At 40.4% G+C, this 22497-nt stretch overlaps 2 protein-coding genes across 7 annotated transcripts in view; both read right to left on the reverse strand.

Annotated features, from left to right (window-relative positions):
• Positions 1-17290, reverse strand: part of SPOCD1 (SPOC domain containing 1) — a 48054-nt gene extending 30764 nt beyond the window's left edge. For 2 of the 3 annotated variants that reach the window (XM_087876718.1, XM_034413337.3), the window contains exons 1-4: positions 16731-17265; positions 10896-12518; positions 2679-2732; positions 1283-1387 (exon numbers count right to left, since the gene is read on the reverse strand). In XM_087876718.1, the coding sequence (XP_087732844.1) occupies positions 1283-1387; positions 2679-2732; positions 10896-12392 (1656 nt within the window). In that variant the 5' untranslated portion in view covers positions 12393-12518; positions 16731-17265. Of the gene's footprint in view, positions 1-1282; positions 1388-2678; positions 2733-10895; positions 12519-16730 lie in introns of all 3 variants that reach the window. The other variant, XM_087876717.1, reaches the window with a different exon arrangement.
• Positions 17291-19762: 2472 nt separating this feature from the next.
• Positions 19763-22497, reverse strand: part of PTP4A2 (protein tyrosine phosphatase 4A2) — a 34858-nt gene continuing 32123 nt past the window's right edge. For all 4 annotated transcript variants that reach the window (XM_034413335.3, XM_034413336.3, XM_087876719.1 and 1 more), the window contains exon 6: positions 19763-22192. In XM_034413335.3, coding sequence (XP_034269226.1) covers positions 22084-22192 — 109 coding nt within the window. In that variant the 3' untranslated portion in view covers positions 19763-22083. The remainder of the gene's footprint in view (positions 22193-22497) is intronic.

Raw genomic sequence — 22497 nt, forward strand, 5'->3', positions numbered from 1 at the left:
GAACCTTTCCTTCACTAGGAATTTCTAAATAAATTAATATTGGTTGTACAACAAACAAGAACCCATCAAACTTTCAGATATTGAAAAGAAACAAAGCAAGGGAATTTTGCTATTGTGCTTTGAAAATTATTTCATAGCAATAAGTCCTGGAAAGTATGTTCAAAATAAACGATTTTGTTATATAAGTACTCTTTTGGCTGAATGCTCTGGTTTTGAACCTGAGAATCCATTCAAGACCACCAGAAAGATAAGGAGGAAAAAAATGAACCAATAAATGATCAATACATTAGTTATTGCATTGCTGAGGGGGGTCTTTTTTTCTGCAACATCAATTGCTCTCGGTGGAAATTTATTCTTCTTGGCACAAATTATTAATTTTTTGCCTGAATGATGCATGCATTCTATTCCATCTTCCGTCATTCACAGCTGTTTTATTCTGTCATTTATTCAATTACTAGCTGAATACCCATGCTCAGTTACAAAACTATATGATCGGACTTGATAAATAGACACAGCTTGAAAATTAATGAGTAGTTACGATTGGCCTCTCCTCTTCCCTTCTCTCCCTCAGGCTTGCCGCACAGAGGCCTCTCCTATCCTATCCCCTTCTCTCCCACAGAAGCCTCCCCATCCTTTCCCTCAGCCTTACCCCACAGAAGCCTCCCCTATCCTATCCCCTTCTCTCCCTCAGGCTTGCCTCATAGAAGCCTCCCCTATCCTATCCCCTGCTTTCTGCTGTGAAAGTAAAAGTGAAACTCCTCTCCTCTGCTTGTGTTTTGCATTTGGAACAGATTTCTTTTCAGGTGGGGAGGGGGAATAGAACTCCTTAGCATCAGAGGGCTGTTTGGAAAGTGAAACAGTATTTGCTGTGTGAGCAAGAAGGAGACAGGAAGGAGCCTGGCTGTGGCTTAGCTCAACTGTTCTATAGTAAAGCTGCTTGCTGCTGTGAAAGTAAAACTGAAACTGAAATTCCTCTCCTCTGCTTGTGTTTTGCAACAGATTTGTTTTCAGGTGGGGAGGGGGAGTAGAACTCCTTAGCATCAGAGCGTGTTAATATAGGAAATACTAATGCTCTGATGATCATTTCAAAAAATCCTTTCTTAGTGAGCACCTAGAAGCCAAGAGGAACATACGTGGCAAATTTCAAGTTTTTAGGCTTTACGGTTCTGGAGATTTTGTGATGATGCGTGAGTGGTAATTTGCTTTTATATATATAGATTCCATGAAGTTGCAAAGGAAGATGAAAAATAACAACACTGAAAGAAACTATGGAATGATTCACCTCAGCATTTGAAGAATCCTCCAGTTCTGTAAGTCTTCCCAATCTGGACTTTTTCTGATTAACACTGGGGCTTCCAAGAAGCTTCACTAGTGACCCAAACAGTTCCTGGAGGAAAAAAAAACCCACACAAAATCAAAATTCAAAAGCCTGATCAAAATTCAGACACTTGACAACTGACTTGTATTTATGACTGTTGCAGTGCCCAAAGGACATGGGATCACCTTTTGCAACCTTCTGACAAGCGAAGTCAATGGGGAGTCAGATTCACTTTGCAACCATGTTATTAACTTAACAATAGCAGTGATTCACTTAACAGTTGTGGCAAGAAAGGTCATAAAATGGGGCAAAATTTATTTAACAACTGCCTTACTTACCAACAGAAATTTTGGGTTCAATTATGGTTTACCTATGTAGTAAAAATTGTCTTATAAAAAAATTCTTCTGAATTATTTTAAAACTAAATAATCACAAAAAGAGCAACGTTATTTTAAAGGGCAATATATTAGTACTATAGATTGTAAATTTATGTTGTTTTGTAAAAAAAAAAAAAAAACAACCTCGGTAAATATAAGACTTTAGGGAAAGAGGAAATGTTAAGTTTCTAGACAGCAAGCTTAAAACAGTTCTAGTGGATCCAGAAGTAAATGCCTGGGTGAGTAGCTTTGGATTTTTATCAGTTTTATTATAAATACCTGTTTCCTGCATCTGTGAATCTTAACAGACAAGGATGTCAAGACTCATCTAACTGTTTCAAAGTTTACACATGAAAACACCCTTAATAATTCTTTCTCTGTTCTTTCACTTATAACATAAATATAACATGTACAGTACAGGTAGTCCTCAATTTATGACCTTAACGGAGCCTGCCCATTAGCAGGTTATCATATTTTATGACTCTTTTTCCAATTATTCCAATTATTCTCTATGGGATGTTTTTGCCATTAACTGGAAGTAAATGCCAGTTTTTGACCAAAATATTGTTAAGTTTTGGTCACATGATCATGGGAAGCTACATTATCCTATACATAAGGATTTGCTTAACAGAGCCACCACAAAAAAATATCATAAAATTGGATCGATCATGTGATGATCTCCTTAATGAACAGCATGACTTACAAAAGTAATTCTGGCTCAATTCTAGCCATAAGATGAGGACTATTTGTGAACATTTGGCTCTTTAAATTGTTTTGGAACTCTTGCCTCCAGATGGGATCGTTGTTGTCATTGTAACCCCAAGACCACTAGGAACTAGTAACTTCAGAATTTGCACTCTAGAGATAGCAGTTTGAAGCTGGAACAAGAACATCTGTGCTGCACACTGAGCAATTTCTCCAGTGGAGAAGTTTAATCAAAGGCAGTTCCTATCTATTATGCTGCAAAAAGAAAAGGAACTTACGTAAAGGACCATTTTTACGCTCCGAGACTGACACAGCGGAAAGCTTTCTTCTTCCTTAGAAAGAACATACAAATCTTAAGTTATCTTTTCAGATTAGTTTTATCTCTTTTTTAGTGACCAGTTTACACAAAAGGATCATCTCCTGATCTTTTTTCCCTCAAATCCATCATCAAAATCAAGCACAAACATGCTTCTGACTATTCCATTCAGCATACCGTGTTTTCCCAAAAATAAGACCCTGTCTTATATTTTTTTGAACCCCAAAATAAGCACTTGGCCTTATTTTCAGGGAGGTCTTATTATTTTGGGGCATGTGGAGCAAGATGGGGCTCCTCTTGCCATCTTACCTGATTTCCAGTTCTGCGTTTAAATATTTTTGGGGATGTCTTATTTTCGGGGAAACAGGGTAGGTCCAAATAAAGATATTTCCTAGACTAAATTTCCCTTCTCTGGAAGTTGGGACTCAAATTTGCATCTAAGAAATGGCACATTGAATTCTCCATTGGAGATCTCTTTTACCAACCAAACGTAGGCTAAACCTGAACAGAGAAACAGGTACTAGAATGTTTATGCTGATGAGTAAGATTAACATATTTTGGTGAGTGTGTTTTGTGATAAAGACCCAGCTTTTATTATTTATGCTGATTTTTGGCATTTAGGATCTTAAGCAGGGGTGGGCTTCAGCCAGTTAGGACCGGTTTGGGCAAACTGGTTGTTAAAATTCTGCCCAGTTTGGCAAACCGGCTAATCCCACCATTGGCTGGCCCCGCCCCCACCCATTTTTTGGCCTGTTTTTCAGCTGTTTTTGACCCGTTTTTCAGGCCATTTTCCAGGCTGTTTCTGGCTGTTTTTCGGAGTGTTTTTTGGTCATTTTCCGGGCTGTTTTGGATGTTTAGTATTAGTAAATAAATAGAGAGGGAAATTGAGTCAAAGGCCTCAACAAGGTAGAACTTCCCTCTCTATTTATTTACTACTACTGAACATCCAAAATGGCCCAAAAATGGCCCAAAAACCAGCCTGAAAATGGCCTGAAAAATGGCCGAAAACAGCCTGAAAAACAGCCCAAAAATGGCCCAAAAAACAACCCACGAAACAGCCCAGAAAACGGCCTGAAAAATAGGCCAAAAAATGAAGATTTCAAATCTTCAATTACCTCTCTTGAAGCTGTACAACAATCTGGATTTGAAAGGGGAAGAGGAATTCGTAGCTTGTGTGGGCACACACTTCAGACCTCTCAGTACCTCACATCCATTGTGCTTTTTCCTGCCCCTCTGCACAAACTTTTTAAATATTTGCTGGCAAACATAAAGTGAGTCTTCACCCCTTCTGCATTTGGATTATTACACAACCATATGAAATAGTATAAAATTGCACTACTAAGCACACTAGCACTTGGACTATAGCAAAGCTTTGTGAAAAAAAATTGATATAAATTCCCATAACCCATATATAGATTATGTTGAACAAATGTAATGTCTTGGGGTTGATTTAAAGCCAAGATATGAAAAGAAGAAAACTTCCATCAAAAACTTGAATTGCCATCATGTTGTCTTCTGCTTCCTTCTTTGCTCCAATTACAATTTCTGTACTAATAAACTTTTAGAACCAATTCTGAGAAAATAAGCTTGAAAGAGGGTCAAAAATCCTTCCACACACTTGGACCTTTTCCTCATATCAGTACCTCTCTTTGTAAAACAGGTTGTGCTTTAAAACACACATCTGTCTCTAGCACATTTAGTTGGACAATAAGCAGACTCTTTGGAAAGAAATCAAGGGAAGGAGGAACAAAAACCAAGAGACCCCCCCCCCAAATGTAATGGGGTGAGGTAGGGAAGGAATCTTAAGTATCAGTGTAAAAGTCCCTTTTTTCCATTGATAACAATTCTAGGATAAATCAGATCAATAATAATGTCTGTCCATGTATCTTTCCTGCTCAGCTTTTCCTCATTATCTGACTATTCCAGAATATAAATAAAGAGAATGGAGGACAATTCTTGTGATTGAGAGAACTTTGTGTCTATTTTTAGGGCCAGAATGATCACAGCTCAATGATAGAGCATAGATATTGCATATTCAGGCAAAGCAGAGCTGAGGAAAACTTCTGTTGAGATCATTGTGAACTTCTTCTCATAAATTATGGTCCATGAAGGTGAGGAGATTAGTGATCCTTAGATGCCTTTCTATATTTTTATGCATAAAGCATGTTTCTATTAGAGTCTTCCTTCATAGATATGCTGCTCAGGATAATCTGTAATATGTTTTTTCTTTTAAGGAGACAAAAGCACAGATCCCTAAAAAGGATATTAATTTGCCCATTTTTGACAGTGTTTTTTAAGCTTGCAATCCTAAAATGTGTGGACTTCCAGAATTGCCTGGACAGCATTCTGGAAGTTGAAGTCTGCATATTTTAAAAGTTGCCCAATTTGAAAAACACTTATCTATCAGAACATCTAGCTCAGGGATATCCAACCTTGGCAACTTTTAAGACTTATGGACTTCAAAATGGGCCGAAAAATGGGTGGGGGCGGGGCCAACCAGTGGTGGGATTAGCCTGAACTGGTCCAAACCGGCTGAATCCCACCTCTGCCTTTGAGGCGAGTGGCTGGGAGGCAGGGCTGGGTGTGATGAGTGACGTCGAGTTGGCCACCCAGTCACATGCTCACCTGTCCACGCCTACCCAGCCAGTCCTTAGGGCAGAGAACCAGTTGTTAAATTATCTGAATCCCACCACTGATCTTAAGCATTTAAATGTAATTGTCTCACAAAACCCAGGAAAGCAAATAATGACTTTAAATACTGGCACTAATAATGGATAATGTAAAAGATTGTTAACTGTTAACCAGGGGCATATGCAAGGAACTCAAGAGTCAAAATGGAAGCCATAATTATGTGATCAATGTTGCCATCTTAACTTTTCTTTAATATATACACACACAAACACACACACATACCCTGTTGTTAACCAAAGGTGGGAGCAATAAGGAACTAGGAAAGCACAGAAACAGAGTACAAAGGTAGTCCTTAACTTATGACCTTTTGTTTAGCAACTGCTCAAAGTTACAACAGCACTGAAATAAGTGACTTATGATCAGTTCTCAGACTTATGACCACTGCAGCATATTGGTTATCTTAAAGCACCTTTATGATATACCAGAAGCATTGCTGAGCAGAGGAAGAAAGAAGGCAATGTATTTCTGGATTTAATGAAGGTGGCTTTAAACAGTTCTTCCTTTTGTATCAGAGGTGAGACAACTGTCTCTGATATAATGGCGACATGTTTTGTGGAGGTGCCGGTTCCAGGAAAATTTTTATTTGAGGAAGCACGCATTACAATAGAACCAAATAATTTTAATTTGTCACATGTTATTACATTATTTGGGAGTTCACAAAGGTCAACTAAATGGACTAATCAGAAGAAACTGGTGATTGAAGTTAAAACGATATTACCAGCATATGATTGTGTGATTTATAAACACCCTGAGAAACGACAAGAGAAGGTGATATATGTTCCTGTGCCTACTGAAAAAGTGTTTCACTATTTGGAAATGGAGGAAGTGGAAGCTATTAGCCAGGTTCTGAATTTACCTAAAGGTTGGTTTCTCTTTTGTGGATTGTATGCTTATGCATATATCCCTGCACATGCCATAGGTGGTCCTTGTACTATTGGCCGTTTTAACTACTGTTATGGCTGTTGCACATTTAAAAGACATAAATTATAAAACAGAGTTTTACTATGAGATGATGCATGAAAGTTTATATCATACTGATCGTGTTCCTAAGAAGGTGGTGACCAAGGTAACTACACATGGTTCACATGTTGGTTCACATGTGGGCTGGGAAGAAGAGACTTGTAATATTTTTGTCAAAATTGATGGATTTTGTGGTGCAAGGTTAGCCCTTGTGTATACAAGCTGAAGCTGCAATTGCACCTTCAGTGGAGGAGAGGAGAGAATTAACCTTTGGTGGGGCATTGTTGGTGAGTAGTCCACATCAGGAAAGTACAAACCTGATGCAGAAAGCCAAAAGGGTGGTGCACCAATATTACAAGTCTCTTCTTCCCAGCCCACATGTGAACCAACACTCCTCTGGCTATCCCATCTTCCACTGCTACAGACAAGTGGAATATTTTTCTTAAACCAGGCAAGCTCAACACTGGAGCTTGTATCATTACTTTCTTCAACTCTTCAAACCTTCCTTCCAAACAACTTCCTATAGCTTTTCATCAATAAATACTCAACTCTCCCCACTTCGGAGGAATCACACCACACCTCTATAAACCATTTCCACAAGCTTCAGAGAAATACAAAGCTTGATCTAATTCACAAGTCACAAATCTAAATCACAAATCTATACAGACTAACTTACCGGTAACTTGCTAGCCAGACCAAAAAGTCCATCTTTACCTTCTACCAGTAAGTAATTCTTCCCTTAAGGGAACATCCCTTATCTGGGTAACACTAAGCTAAAATAACATAGTCCACTATACACCAGGCTATTCAATATCCAGGCTATCCTAGAAATCTACTTCTCAGCATTCAAAATCATTCAAAATGCACAGATATAAAGACATAAAAGAGGGTGATAAAAAGAACACCTTCAAAAAGTAAAAGAAATCACCTAATAGAGGTGTCTCTACTCCAAAAAATATTTGTTCCAAACTTTCAATGTCACTTCTCTATTATGTAAATTCATTTAAACACCTCAAACATTTCACAAAAAGAAATAAAATCAAAACTCAGAGCAAGACAGGAAATATATCTGCTTAACTGCAATATGCAGTCAGAAACAATGCTGCGGGATCAAGTCACCCATTCGCCCCTCCTTTCTCTCAAACAAACTCAGCAAAGGGAAAAAAATGTGTAAAAGGGAAAACAAACCACATCTCCCCCGCCTTCCTACTTCTCTTGTTCAGAACAAAAAGAAAGGGGAAATATAGGGAGGAAAGATACTACTCTTGTCTCCATTTAACATCGTAAATATCTCTTTCTAATCCCACTTCTTCGTAGGATATCTCTCTCATCTCTCTTTCTCATTCGAACACTTGCTATTACCTTCATAACAGCAACAACAACAACAACAAACCAATCCTTGCCACTTATTATTTACAAAAGGAGATCTCTGGGAGGTTCAGCGCACAGGCATTCACAAGTGTCAGGATCACCTTACCACTCCTGTGTGAGGGCTTTCCACACACACTCATATTTATTCTGCAATCAGACCTTTTAGTGTACACTAACACACACATATGCTTTTTCCCTGCCAACCAGTAAGCATAATATTTTAGGGAGCTTTATTATTATTCTCAGTATTATTATTATTATTATTATTATTATTATTATTATTATTATTATTATTATAGTATTCTAATAATATTATTATTCTTACAATCCAATGAGCTCTATTGTTTAAACAACTCTCATTACACACAAACGTCTTCACACATACATACCATTTAACAACAGTTGCAAACCTGGAATAAAACCTAGGAAAGTTTTATCCCTTCAGATTCCCATTTTGCTTCCATCCTGGGCATCTTATAGCTTATTCCTCAAGCAGTGGAAAACTTCAGGATGTGGTTTCTAATCAAAAACATGACTTCGGGCCCACCACCCGTTTTCCACAGCTCCAAGCTCAAATCAAGAAGTTCACTTAATTCGCTGGCACACACATATCACTATCACATCACATTAATCAAAGACAAATTATTTACATTTAACTTCAGGTAGGAAGAACAATAAACCTTTCCTTCTTTACCCTCATTCTTTCAGAGTTTTCTGCCTCATCCACCCATAACAGCATAAAGCAAAATCATCCCTCCAGATATTTCTTATCTCTTAATAAGAGAAAGGGATAGGGGGGGACATAGAAGGTGTTTCCCTATATTTCCCTCTGTAAATTCCTCAGGATCCTTAACAACTATCGGGGCCCCATAGTTACTTATCTATTTATAGCTAAAGCCGATACTTCCCTCCTTGAACTCCTCTTCCCTTAAAAAAAATCCACTCAACACGCTTAGCCTCCGGCCACTCCAGTCTCCCAGATGGAACCACAGAGGAAAGCTCAACGTGAGTACTAATCACATCTAATGCATCTCAACATGCCACACAGCACCAGACATTCAAGGAGTCAGACCACCCCAGTGAGACATCCCATAAGTACCCCGTACTTATACTCACTCTGGGTCAGTGCACTGTATTCCTGGTCCCACATGGCTCAGACTTCCCTGCTCAGTTGTTCAGGTCTCTGTCACATCAGGTTAAAGAAGAACAATTCCCTCTGGAAAAGAACCACCCGGTCCGGACCGCTAAAATCAGTGGGGGTACCCACCGGCCCTCAGGTAAAAATTCCACTCCAGAAGGATGTCTTCAAGTCCCGTCCGGGCGCCAATTGTCAGATGCAGAAATCAGCATTACCATTTAATAAGTGAAACAGAGAGCATGAACAAGAAACAACAGCAGATTTATTATGAACTTTTGCAAAAGGATTCCTTCCTGGGTGGAAGGAACACTGGCCACTTCGGTTACACGAGTTAAATGCAGTTTTCAGGATACAGAACCCCAATACAACAGGATACAAACGGTCCACCAAGGAATTGGTTTCAGGTCTTATATGACATATTTGGCACATGTTCTGCCCTGGAAATTCCCCTCCAACAATACCCTTCGAAAATATCCTACACAGATGTTTCCATGCTAAATGGTATCGTCAATTGTAGGCTTTTCCTCAGGCCCATTTCGGAATGTTACCAGAACATCCATTTCCTCAAAAATATGCATCATATATCCTGCAAAACAAGCATCTCAGGAACAACACAGTTTCCTTTCTTATGTCCTCACTACCAGGGCCGGATTTAGATGAAAAGAGGCCCTAGGCTATTCCACTTATGAGGCCCTTTCACCTATAGTGAAAGTGTAATTTTAATTTTGCTAACAATTTGAATGTAGGCCCCTCTTGATCTTGAGGCCCTAGGCTGAAGCCTAGTTAGCCTATAGGAAAATCCGGCCCTGCTCACTACCAAGTTATATAATCAGGTTATATCAGGTAAAACATGGCATTTAAAATGGCGTTACTCAGGTTATGCTTTTTACAGGAATAATTCTTATTTCTCTCCATCCCCATGGATGGGAGCTTGGCAACCAGCATGGACGTACAATGGCTGCATTGTCCCAGGGTTGGTGTAATAATCATTTGGGATGTCGATGGAGATTCTCCATCATCCAGGCGTCATGGTTGCCCCAAAGGTGTTTTCCCAAAGGCAACTGGACTTTCTTGGGGTTTTTTCCTTGAAAACATTTTGCTTCTCATTCAAGAAACCAGAACTGAAGCAGCTTCTTTGGATGAGAAGCGAAACATTTTCAAGGGGAAAAAAACAAGAAAATATAGTTGCCTTTTGGAAAAGCACCTTTGGGACCATCATTTCAGACCTTCCCAGCCAGATTTCGACAAGCAAAATCAAGGGGAAAAGCCACATTCATGACCACATGGTTCACTTAACAACTGCAGAGATTTTACTTAACAACTACGGCAACAAAAGATCATAAAAATGGGCCTGACTCATTTAACTTGCTTAGCAAGAGAAATTATAGTTCCAGTTGTGGTCATAAGTCAAGGACTATCTTTATATTTTTAGATTGTCTTACTACTATTCCTAGATTTAGAATCTGGTCACATTTGATGCAGCCTAGAATCAGGGGTGAAATGTAAAATTTGTTACTACTGGTTCTGTGGGTGTGGCTTGGTGGAAGGGGGGGGAAATGTGACTGGGTGGGCGTGGCCAACCTTTAAAAAAAAAAAACTTTTCAAAGCATTTTTTCTAATGCTTTGAAAAGCCCCTGCCGATCAGGCAACTCAGCTGGGATCGTCAGAGACTTTTCAACGCATTTTTTTTACCACCTCTTCGGCCACGAGGTTGCAGAGAAAAATGCTTTGAAAAGTCTCTGACGATCCCAGCTGAGCCACGCGATCATCAGAGGCTTTTTTTTTTTACTTTTAAAAACATTTTTTCATCGGAAGAGGTTGTAGAAAAAATGCTTTTAAAAGTAAAAAAAAAGCCTCTGATGATCGTGAGGCTCAGCTGGGCATGGGGGGGGGGGGCCACAGGGATTTTTGCTACCGGTTCTCTGAACCGGTAGCATTTCACCCCTGCCTAGAATGCACAGGGGACATTTTCCTAAATTGAATTGTTAGCCTCCGTAAAGAGAATAACTATAATCATACTCCCATAGAAATGTTTTCTTCTGCTGGCGGACAATCCATATTTTCTTCTTCATCATTGAAGAAACAAACTTCTTTGTCTTCCACTGGCATTGTTGCTTCTTTGATCTCAGTGTGTATGAAGGCTCCATCGTTATCATCTGGACATGTCTGATTTGCTAAATTGCCATCCGATAGTAAACATTCAGCACCGTGATCTGAAAGGCCATCATCTCCACATATCAAATATCCAGCCATTTTTTCATCAGCTACACACACCGGAGCTTCATCGTATCGAATTTCATTGTTTTTTAGCAGGAGCCAGAATCTCTCTCTATTTTTACTGCTATCTCTGCTATTACTTTCCTCCTCTTCAGGGGTCACTTGATCTTCACAGATCTTGTCAGTTAATGTGCTCAGACTGAGACCCATCATTTCCTTTATTGGCAGCTTAATTTCACTCTTGTTCGAAGTTAGAGTCTGTAGGTCTAACTTAAGATTGATTTCTGAGAACGATGAGAGCAGTTCGGATACCTGGCATCTGCCTCCTTCATGAGATTTTTTATCAGTCAAGATCATTCTGCTAATTGATGTTTTGGAGAAGGTGTCCTTGCTAAAGGCAGGGATCATTTCCTTACGCTGCAAAACTCCTTTATCAGAGATAGAGACTGAATGTAGGCTGTAGGGTTGGGTTACATCAGTAATAGTTGTTTCACTTGAACCTCTTGAGAGCATTATTTCCACATCTTGACCATCTTCTGTTTTATAATAGGCACTTTCCTTCTCTGTTTCTTTAACCACATCGCTCCCAGATTCCATACATTTTTCAATTGGTTCAAGACATTTAGTATTCAAGTTTTCTGCGTCAAAAATCAGAACAGAAGCCTTTTGAAAGCTTCTTTTCCTTTCTTCATCTGTTTGGGTGTGACAAGGATCCCTTACTGCATTTCCATGGTTTGGTTCAATAAAAGATAATGTTGCAAACAAGCTCTGATCGCTCAAGGCCAAGAATTTTGAAGATCTGGCTCCATTTCCAGATTTTCTAATGTCACAATCTGAATTTGTTTGCCCAGGGTCCAAGTCTCCAGAAAATCCCTCTGCTTCCGTAGAATTATCCACCTCTGTGGTGCCTTTCTCTTTTGTGTCCTTTTTTTCCTTTTCTAGCAATGCCCCAACATTTGAAATTTGGAAGGGCTTCTCTAGAATGGGAACACAATTTTTATCCAATATGTCATACAGCACGACTTGCAGTTTTCTAAAAGCTGGAAACTTCTTGTGCTGTGTTTTTGGTGCCAATTGCTTTCCACGTGGAGCCGTTAAACAATAATCATGCTTTTTTTTTCTTCCACAGTTGATGTTTTTCAACAGTACAAAAGATGCCTTTATTATTGTATTCTGCTTTAGAGATTTATTTCGGCTTCTGCAAGACGTTGATAATATTTCTGAGGTCAAACCAATCTGTTTTCTACTGTTTTCTTTCTTTGCTCCTGCTTTTTTGGAATGATATGTTGTAGATTCCATTTGTAATTTCACCAACTGATGCTTTTCGTAGTGAAAAGGAAAAAGTTCCTCAGTGTATTCTTTCCTTGCAAGGCAATTGCTATTTCATGTTCTTTTCTCTGCACAATCCTTCAAAGAGTATGAATTCTGTATTGTGAAAAGAAGAAAAATCAAATACAGATACAGCACAGTCTTTCTCCCTTATTTCTTTTATCTATTTTGACCCCTCCCCATCATCTTTACCAGCTCTGAGGATAAATACAGAGCCAAGTCTTTAATGAGGGTTTAAATGAGGGTGCAGCAAAAGCACATTATTTCACTCTTTCAGATTCTTTTGGTCTTCTTAAGATTAAAAAAAAAATCTTCCCTATTTGCTCCCTCCCTTCTGCAGACTGTAACCAGTAACTCCGTTCAGTTCACTACTTTGCTTCCCTCTTAAAAGGCAGCAGTTTACAAGCAAAGCATACATCACAAAAGAAAAACAAAACCAAGGAAAATATATGCTATTTAGTGTTTAAGAGAAAGGAAAGATAAGCAAATGAACATTTACATGACATTTTAAAACTGACAAGAAACCAAACGCTAAGTGTCCCTGAAGAATGTTAGATTATTCAAAGCATTTAAAGAATAGAATAGAATAGAATAGAATAGAATAGAATAGAATAGAATAGAATAGAATAGAATAGAATAGAATACAATAGAATACAATAGAATACAATAGAATACAATAGAATAGGAATAACAGAGTTGGAAGGGACCTTGGAGGTCTTCTAGTCCAACCGCCTGCTCAGGCAGGAAACTCTATACCAGTGATGGCTAATCTTTTCTGGACTGAGTGCCCAAAGCACGTGTGCGCGGCCGGACCCCCAAAATGCAATGCACGCACAGCCCGCTGCATGCGCCCCGCCCCCACATGCACACATGGCCGCCATGCGCCCCCCACTGTATGAGCCCTCTCGCACGTGTGCACAATCCCTCCACACATGCCCCACCCCTCTGTGCATGCACATGCGCCCCCTGCATGCGCCCCATCCCCACACATGCGTGGCAGAGATCTGTCGGCCAGCTGGCACGCACGCATGCATGGCAGAACTGAACTAGGGCAATGGCTCGCATGCCCACAGAGGGCGTGCCATTGGTTCACCATCACGGCCCTACAGTATACCATTCTGGTCAAATGGTTGTCTTAAAAATCTCTTCTTAAAAATCTTATCTTATCTTAATCTTTTCTGATTCTTATCCTGCCTTTATTATTTTTCAGTAACTCAAGGCAGCATACGTAATACTCCTTTCTCCTATTTTTCCCACAACCCCGAGAGGTGGATTGGGCTGAGAAAGGAACTGATCCAAAGTCACTCAGCCAGTTTTCGTGGCTAAGCAGTACTAGAACTCACAGACACCTGGTTTCTAAGCCTGCACCTTAAACTGGCTCAAACTGGCTCTCAAAATCATCCATTTTGCTTCATCATATTTTAAAATTGATTGTAGAAACTACAGAGATTCCCTGCCATTATTAGGCAGCCTGATTTGTTCAGCTTCAATTCCCAGGAAGGCTGTGAGGATCTGGAAATTCTTAAGAGTTGGTCCAAAATATCTTGAAAGGTAGTAAATTAAAAAACGGCTGTTCTTAGCAGTGACAGTCTGGCATTATATAGCTTTAAGTGTGTTTCCTGGAATAAATTTTGTCTATGAATAGCACTGTTCTGATAAATGAAAATATATTCAGTTATAACCTGCTAATCATGAGGATTCAGAAAGATCTAGAAATTCAAGATATGGGAATTATCAGGAAAGAATCTAATACTAATCAACTATTTTATTGTGTGGAAATGACTATGACTAAAATATTCCTTCCCAGTTTTGATAAAAAGCAACCAAAAGATTTGATTGTATAACATCATTTTGCAGTGTAACTTTTTCCCTACTAAAATCAGTAACAAAATTCCAATCCCAGGTACTGTAATATTATCACTTGTCTACTATGATTCTTTAGAGCTTATTTGTCGCCCTACGTTTCCTGTGGATCTCAACTTTCAGAGTTTCTAGAAGTGTTAATCAACACCTAAAACTTTAAGGCAGGTAGACCTCAACTCAGGACCAGGGTACTTACGAGACCGCCTCCTGCCACCAGTAGCCTCTCACCGACCAGTTCGCTCCCACAGAGAGGGGCTCCTCAGGGTGCCGTCAGCCAAACAATGTCGACTGGCGGCCCCCAGGAGGAGAGCCTTCTCTGTGGGGGCACCTGCCATCTGGAACGAGCTCCCCCCGGAGATACGGAGGATCCAAGACCTACGCATCTTCCGCCGCGCCCTAAAAACGTTTTTATTCCAACAGGCTGGTCTGGCCTAACTCTCCCTTTTAAATTGGCCTTTAAATTGGCTTTAAATTGGGTTTTAAATCTCTTTTAGTTAAATTGGATGTTTTAATCTTTGAACCTAATCCTAAATTATTTAATATTTTTTTAATAGTTTTTAACTTTTGTATGTCTTTGTATTTATTTATGGCTGTTCACTGCCCTGAGTCCCTCGGGAGTAGGGCGGTATACAAATATGAAAAATAAATAAAAAAATAAATAAACTCCCAGAATTTCCCAGCCAGCATTGTTTGCAACAAGATGCATGCTGGTTGGGAAATTCTGGAAGATGAAGCACACCCATCTTAAAGTTAGGAGGTTGAAAAACACTGTCCTAGAATATCATTTTGCTGTTTAAAATACTGTATTGTTTTCCTAATCATAAATTTTGATTATCAAGGCTTTCTATGCTTGGTGAGATTATCACACCCTCAATATATATAATTTAAACATATTCCTTTATGCCAAGGATGTCAAACTCAGATCGTCACGGCGGTGTGATGTGACGTATTGGGACTTTTTCCCCTTTGCTAAAATGGGGATGGGCGTGGCCAGCGCATGACGCATCCGGCCCGTGGGCAGGGAGTTTGACAGCCCTGCTTTATGCCAATCTTCCCCATTGAGATGTCTTCTAGAGAAAATGACACAGCAACATGTTGATCTTGAACCGGAGCTGTTCCTGTTGGGTATCTTACTGGAGAAATTTAGTAAAGAAAATATATATTTGATTATCCATGTAATAACGGCTCAAAATTGGAAAGCAGAAAAATTCTTACAAAGGGAGAACTAATTAAGAAAATATTAGAATGTGCAGAGATGAGATTAACATTAGCAATTAGAGGGAAGGAAGAATCGGAGTATTACAACATACGGGGCAATTTTATCAATGAATAGAGATTGAATATAGACAACAGGCAATGTAAAAATAAAAATATGGGGAAAATATGTTGTAATACATTAAATTTAAATGTAAGAGGAAAGATAAATGTGCACTAAGAAAATGATGATAAATGTTTGAATATGATGACACCCAAAAAAATTTGTACCCAGATGTTACACTGATTAATGATGAATTGTTCGTTTAAAAATAAAAATATTTTTTTTTTCTAAAAAAAAAGAAGAGATGTCTTCCTTTCACAGATTGGACTACATTTCCCACTAAGGACCAGTGAGTGATGAGATTTGTATCTAACATTGAGAAAGCAAGGATAGAAAAGCTCATCTAATTCATTTACAATTGATTAATTGTGTTAGTTATCACCTTTAAAGCGCTCCATGGCTTAGGGCCTGGGTACCTACGAGACCGTCTTTTGCCACCAATAGCCTCCCACCGACCAGTTCGTTCTCACAGGGAGGGACTACTCAGGGTACCGTCAGTCAAATTATGTTGACTGGCGACTCCCAGGGGGAGGGCCTTCTCTGTGGGGGCTCCAACCCTTTGGAATGAACTGCCCCCGGAGATACGGAATATCCCTGATCTCCGTGCCCTCAAGACCCTGATGTTCCAACAGGCGGGGCTAAACATACAAACATGCGAATGATTTTTTAAATGTTATCTAATTCTGGGTTTTATTTAGTTGACCAAACTAAGTAACAATTTTAATTAGCAATTTTATGATGTTTGTGTGTCTATATTTTTCTTGACTGTACACCGCCTTGAGTCCTACGGGAGAAAGGCGGTATAGAAATATAATAAATAAAATAAATAATAAATTAATTAATTAATTAAAAATGTGCTATTTTTTATTTATTCCTCCATTGAAATTGTTTCCTAATTTCAGCCCATCCTGACGATCAAATCCCAAGAAAAGGGAACAATTTTTTTTTAATTGAGAGACAGGGAGGGTGTGATGGAGGTGAAATGCCTTGTCTTTTCTTACAGGCCAGCCCAGGCCCAACCGGTGGTGCCTTTGCTCAGTGTGGAAAAGTGGAGTCTAACCTAAGGGAGAGACCTGGGGTTAAGGGCGAATTTTAGGAAATGCTCTTTACTTGCTTGTATCACCAACCTTTCAGGCAGGATCCGCTGAGCGGAACTGATCTCCTGGAAGGGGAAGCGAGCGCCCGCCCAAGCACTGAGCAAGAGGACCGGGGTGATTCTGAGTGCAAATTGCCTCCAACTTAACGCTTAAAAGGAAAAAGGTTTTAAAACATGTCACGGTCAGTTCTAAGCCCCGGGCCAGGTCGGGAGTCGTGGCGCGCGTGTCTTTTCCCACGGGCTCAGGCGGATGCCCCCTTTTCCCTTGGTCCCCGTGGTCTCCACGACCCCCGCGCGGGCTGAGGCTGGCCCCGCCGAGCCCCCGGGGGAGCCTTCGGGTGGGTCTCCTCGCTGCGTTCCTTTCGAATCCAAGACCAGCCAGCCGAGCAGGGAGGGAAGAGGATGGGGCGCAACCGGGCGGCTTAAAGGCTCCTTCCCAACGGTCGCCCGCCCAGCAGTTAACACTCCACGCGCCTCCTTGCAAAAGGGCTCCTACCTGGGAACGCCCCGCCTACTTCCCTAGGCCCCGCCCACGCGGGGGGGCTCGCACACCTTGGTAGGCGGGCAAAGGGGCGGGGCTTTTGCTGGCACGCTAGCGGGCGGGGCCTGCCCGATAAGCCAATGAGACAGAGGAGGCGGGACTTGAGCGCTTCTCGCCTGCCTGCCTGCCTGCCTGCCCTGCTCTTCTGCTCGGGAGCGGCGTCCCTCCGTGGGAAGCTGGTACTCCTCAGCGGGGTTGCAGCCGTCTGGGCAGGGAATGGCTGGCGTTGTAGTTCAACACAACCGAAGGACATCGGGAAGGCTTGGACGGGGCTCCGCGCCATGGGACGCGGACAGGATCCGGGCAAGGCACAGAAGATAGTAGAGCCGCCCCAGTGTTTTCTCCTTCTATTGTACCCGTTATTTGGGTTTAGGGAACCCTTGAATTTTGCATACCGGTAATTAAGGGGGGGTGGGGGTAGCTCAGTTTGTAAGAAAATAATGACCTCTAAATTAAAAGATCAAATAAAAATAGAAGTCGGACAATCATTAGATGACAGCCAAGAGATGAAGCCTCCCTCCCCCCCTTTGCGGCCCAGATTTGGAAGATCCAGTTTTCTAGTAAGGTGACCTTCCAGGGAATCTTTGGGCAGCGTCTGAATGACGAGGTGAAGATGGCCTGCCGCTTTTAAGGTATGGCTGAAACAGAGAGAGACCTAGAGGCAAGCTGGAAAGGAGCCTCAAAGCACTGGGAGATAATGGAAACAGGTTGGCTCTGCTTAAATGGTCTGGATACCCTGCTTAGAGCCTTTCCATCCAATGCGGAGCTGGCCTGAATTGTTCACCTGCCTTTGTCGTCACAGCCTGCTGAGCACCAACGTGAATAATCAGATAATAAAGTACTTCATGCCACTTACCTCAAACAAAACAAGTCTGAAAACTCTGTGAAATAAACAGGCACATTAAACACTGATCTAACAACTGTAACTTTGATGCAAAGGTTGGGTTGTTTACAACCTTAAACACCTGCCATCAGTTACATAGGGTGCGTGTGCAGCCAATTGACACTAATTCAGAGAGTTGTTTGGTTTTGGCATAGTGAGGCATGAACCCATCTAGGTTTCTTTAACCCAGGTTATATTAGTTACAACTGATCAACAAAGCGTTTGTTTTGTTTTGTTTTGAAAAAAACTTGACTTAGTAGGAGTATTTGCAGTGGCCCAGTTCATGAGGCATGGTGAGAACCTTTCTTTTAAATGGACAGCTTCTGAAGAGGATTAACACTACTTGATGTCTTCTCTCCTGAAAAAACAGGGTGAAGGATATTTAGGTGCATGTACCCTCAGAGAATGAAACTACAAAGTGATAACTGAGCTACCAATTTTTGGTTGAGTTCCTGTTGTCTTCCATTGAAGGAACAAGAAGAGTGACATGCTGCCAGAGAATGGAAGTATCTACTTCCAACTACAAGCTTGGTTCCCCAAGATAGTTACAGTTCCCTGACTTTAGCTAATTAAGATTCTGACCTGTACCCTAAATTCCTGTTCTGCGATTGGCTCTTGTGAAGAAATGTAAAGTTTCAAGAAAGCAGATGTTTCCAAGACTCAATGCAGCTCAGACAGCTGGATACAATAGTTGTGTTTACATGACAGATCATACCACAAAACAGGTAACCACATTTTAGCTTAGTTTCTCGTGCAACTGACCCCATGGGGTCAATGCCAGATTTAGACTTGATGAGATCCTAAGCTATAAAAAGCTTGAAGGCCTCTTGTTAAAAAACTGCACTGGAAGGTCTCACAAATGTGTGTACCAAAACAATTTTTGGTCACCACAAAAAAATGAAAATGTGTTTTAATTACATAGTCATTTTAAAACTACACAAACATTTATTATGCAAGTACACATAAAAGCCACAAAAAATTCTTTTTTAAAAATCTCTGAAATTTTGGGAGGCCTAAGTTGTGGCTTGTTTAATGTATGCCTAAATCTCACAATGCATGTGATTAATTCATAGCTCACTTCATATATTTGTGCATCAAATCAGTCCAATAACTAAGGAATGCCCAGATCTTGAAGTGAAAGTTCAGCCATTTAAAGCAGGATGTGTTGGGGTTAACACTCAAGCTGATAAATTCCTCTGGGTAGCACAGCATTTATGTGACTGTTGTCATTATGGAATGACATACCGAATCTTGATAAAGAGAGATTCTGACAGCATCCAATATATGCATATTACTCCTCAAGTAAAGAGATTCAGGCAGCAGGTGCGGGCACACAAACTTCCTTCCTCCCCACAGTCCTCTGAAGGACAGGTGATAGCTATCCAAAAATGTATTACATGATTTCCTAACAAAAAAGCTTTGCAGAGTCAGAAGCTTGGGAATTAAGTAAATTGACTGGAGTGGATCATTTTCTCTGAAATACATGTTCACCATTGGGTCTAACACAGAAAAAAATAAAAAATAGCAGTCATATATTTTCCAGGAGGAGGCAGCAAACCTTTTAAGTTCTTTCAGTCTCTGGACTTCTGCCCTAACCCGACAGCTGATCCTTGTAACAAATTCACTAAGAAGCAAGGAGGAGACTTTACAGTAAGAACTTTATTGCACTATGTTTCGAGTGCTAAACCAGAAATTGTGCCTATTAAGCTCGGCTCACATTGAAGCTCCAGCATTTCTATTCTATGACAGAATGTGTAGCCCTGTATACCGAACTGCTCCCCCCACCCTCCCCCAATCAGTTCAGTTAGGTTTGAAATACAAGCTAATATACTGTAATACAATACAGTGAAACTGAAAGGGGAGAACAAAACTATACATAGGGAAAAGAAAAGAAATCCAATTGTTTCATAGGTTTAGGGTAGAACTTTAGGAATTTTAAAAAATCTGACTTCAACACATTATGTTGCAGCATTTTTCGGTCAAAATAACATTTTTTGAGGAAATGAGATCCGATTACAAGGATGTGCGCTTTTATGCAGATGTGTGACAGCCAGAGCAGGAAATAAGGAAAGACAGCTCTATTTCTTCTTCTTCTTCGAATTATGCTTCCAGATAAACATGATCTTTCTTAAATGTAAGACATGCCACTCTGAACACTTGTATGTTTTACAACAATGTGAAAAAACAAAATATCAAGGAATCTGGCATTTGGGGCTTAATAGATTTACAAACTAAAATCAGTCAAGACTGCAATCTTACAAACATTCAGGGGTGTCAGTTTCCCTACATTTAAAGAAGTTCTCAATCAATATGCATAGGATTGCACTCCAGGTCACCCACATCGAGATTTGAGTGGCGTTATCATCACAATCAGCTTTCACACAAGTTTGTCAGGAAGCTTTAATGATTTTTAGACTCAAAATATTTAAAAGGACTACTGTATATCAAGTGATTCGGCACAATATACCATGAGATACCCTGTTGGAGAGCTGGAAGGCCTTGTCTGTGTTCACTGATAGAGCAGCTGGAGGAACCCACTGGAGCCTGATGCTGCACAAAGACTGAAGAATATAAATTAAAAATCTTCAGCAAACACATTTTTAAAAGCAAAACTGAGTTGGAAGACAAACAACTCAGTTTAATTGAAGCAATTTGGCAGAGAAGTAACTTAAAATGAACAAACGTACAAGCAAAACTTCCTGCCTTTCCTAATCAAAATCAGTAATCAAAACTGAGCCCAGTTTCCCGATATTTTACACAGACAACATAAACAAAAGAGGCATTGACAGTATGTGATCAGCAAGTCTCCCTTAAGAACCTGGTGAAAAGTTAAAAAGGCAATCAGTGGTTAAGGTGAACTCTATGAGAGGCTAAGCTGGAAAAATGCCCTCAGGCATTGGGAGCTCAAGATGCCAATGGATGGAAAAGCAGCATGAGAAGACGAGACTTGACTCAACTGTTAAGATCTCTCCAGGGAGGAAACGTACCACCTTTTCATCCATCCTGGATGATACCACAGTTGGCGTTTTAAATGTTTTCACCAAAAACATTCACAGTCTCTCTCTTTGCTGGAAGATATATTTTTTTCTGTTTAAACTGCAGGAAGTTAACTTCTAACTCAAAACATTTAGATAACATGTAACTGTAGACAAATGTCGAGCAATATATCTCAGCACTGAAGACAACATCGGAAATACCCACCATCGTGTAATTTGGACATCTGCATAATAAGAGCATGAAACGTCACTGTTAAATGTATCACAACCACCAGCATTATGAAATGAGCCCACACCCCAGCCTTCTTCCTGGTGCCTCTTCAGGTGTAAACTGAAAGATGCTTGTAGATACCACCTAGTTAAGGGCTTTAACCCAGAATATCAGATTTACTGACGCTGCCTCTCCCTCCCTGGTACAAACAATCAGTTGCCAGCAAACGTACATACATACATATATCACACTATTTCTAAAAGCACCCCACAGGGTTTAAGGCTGCTGCTCACTCACATGGACCATACAAAACTCCAATTCTATCTTCCAGGTTTCAACAAAATGAAAGAGAATCCACTTCTAAAACTAAAAAATAATAAATTCAGGCTAGGACCTCATTAGGGCTCCCCATCCTACTCCACCATTACAAATTTCTGCACATACTCCGGTGTTCCTCAAAACGTAAAATCAATTTGGTTTTTCTTCCACAAAGGAGGTTAAAAATACAGAAAAGTAAGGAAACTCCCATCACTTGGCAGATGATCAGACTGTAACATGAGAAGACAATCCTGCACTGAAATGTTTCGTTTTAATTTTATTTTTTATCACAATCATTATCATTAGGAGAAAGGCGGAGGAGCCCTGACTCCACGACGGCCAGGATGTCGCTCAATGCAAGAATTACAATTCCAGATTCCACAAGTCCAGAAAGACAGCCATGATAGCGTCAAAGACATCACAAAGGGACTTGGCTTACTGCACGATGCAGTGCCCGTTGGCATCTCTAAAGCGTAACCTCATCTTCGGTCGGTATTTCTCAAGATAGAGCAGCTGTTTAGAATTGAAGGCTCCTCTCCTCTTCCTGAAATACAAGAGCATTTCGGGCATTATTATATAACTGCTGAATCCATGACTAAAACAGAACAGCCCCAAGGGTGGACAATTGAAAACTGCTTTCTATCCAGCCCTTCCACTTTACCCCAATGACAGCAAGACACGAGACAAAGAAAGTTATTGGCATATGCGCACACAAGGGCAAGTGGATCCACAGATTGCATTAAGCCTGCAATTTAATTGATTGCTACCTTTATTAATTCGACAACAGGGAAGACCCAGCAATGGGCCTGCATTGCTTGCCAGTTTGCTTCCAGGCTCAAAGTGTCACCT

The sequence above is a fragment of the Pantherophis guttatus genome, chromosome 10 (assembly GCF_059756535.1).
Source record: "Pantherophis guttatus breed Tessera chromosome 10, ASM5975653v1, whole genome shotgun sequence".
Lineage (NCBI taxonomy): Eukaryota > Metazoa > Chordata > Lepidosauria > Squamata > Colubridae > Pantherophis > Pantherophis guttatus.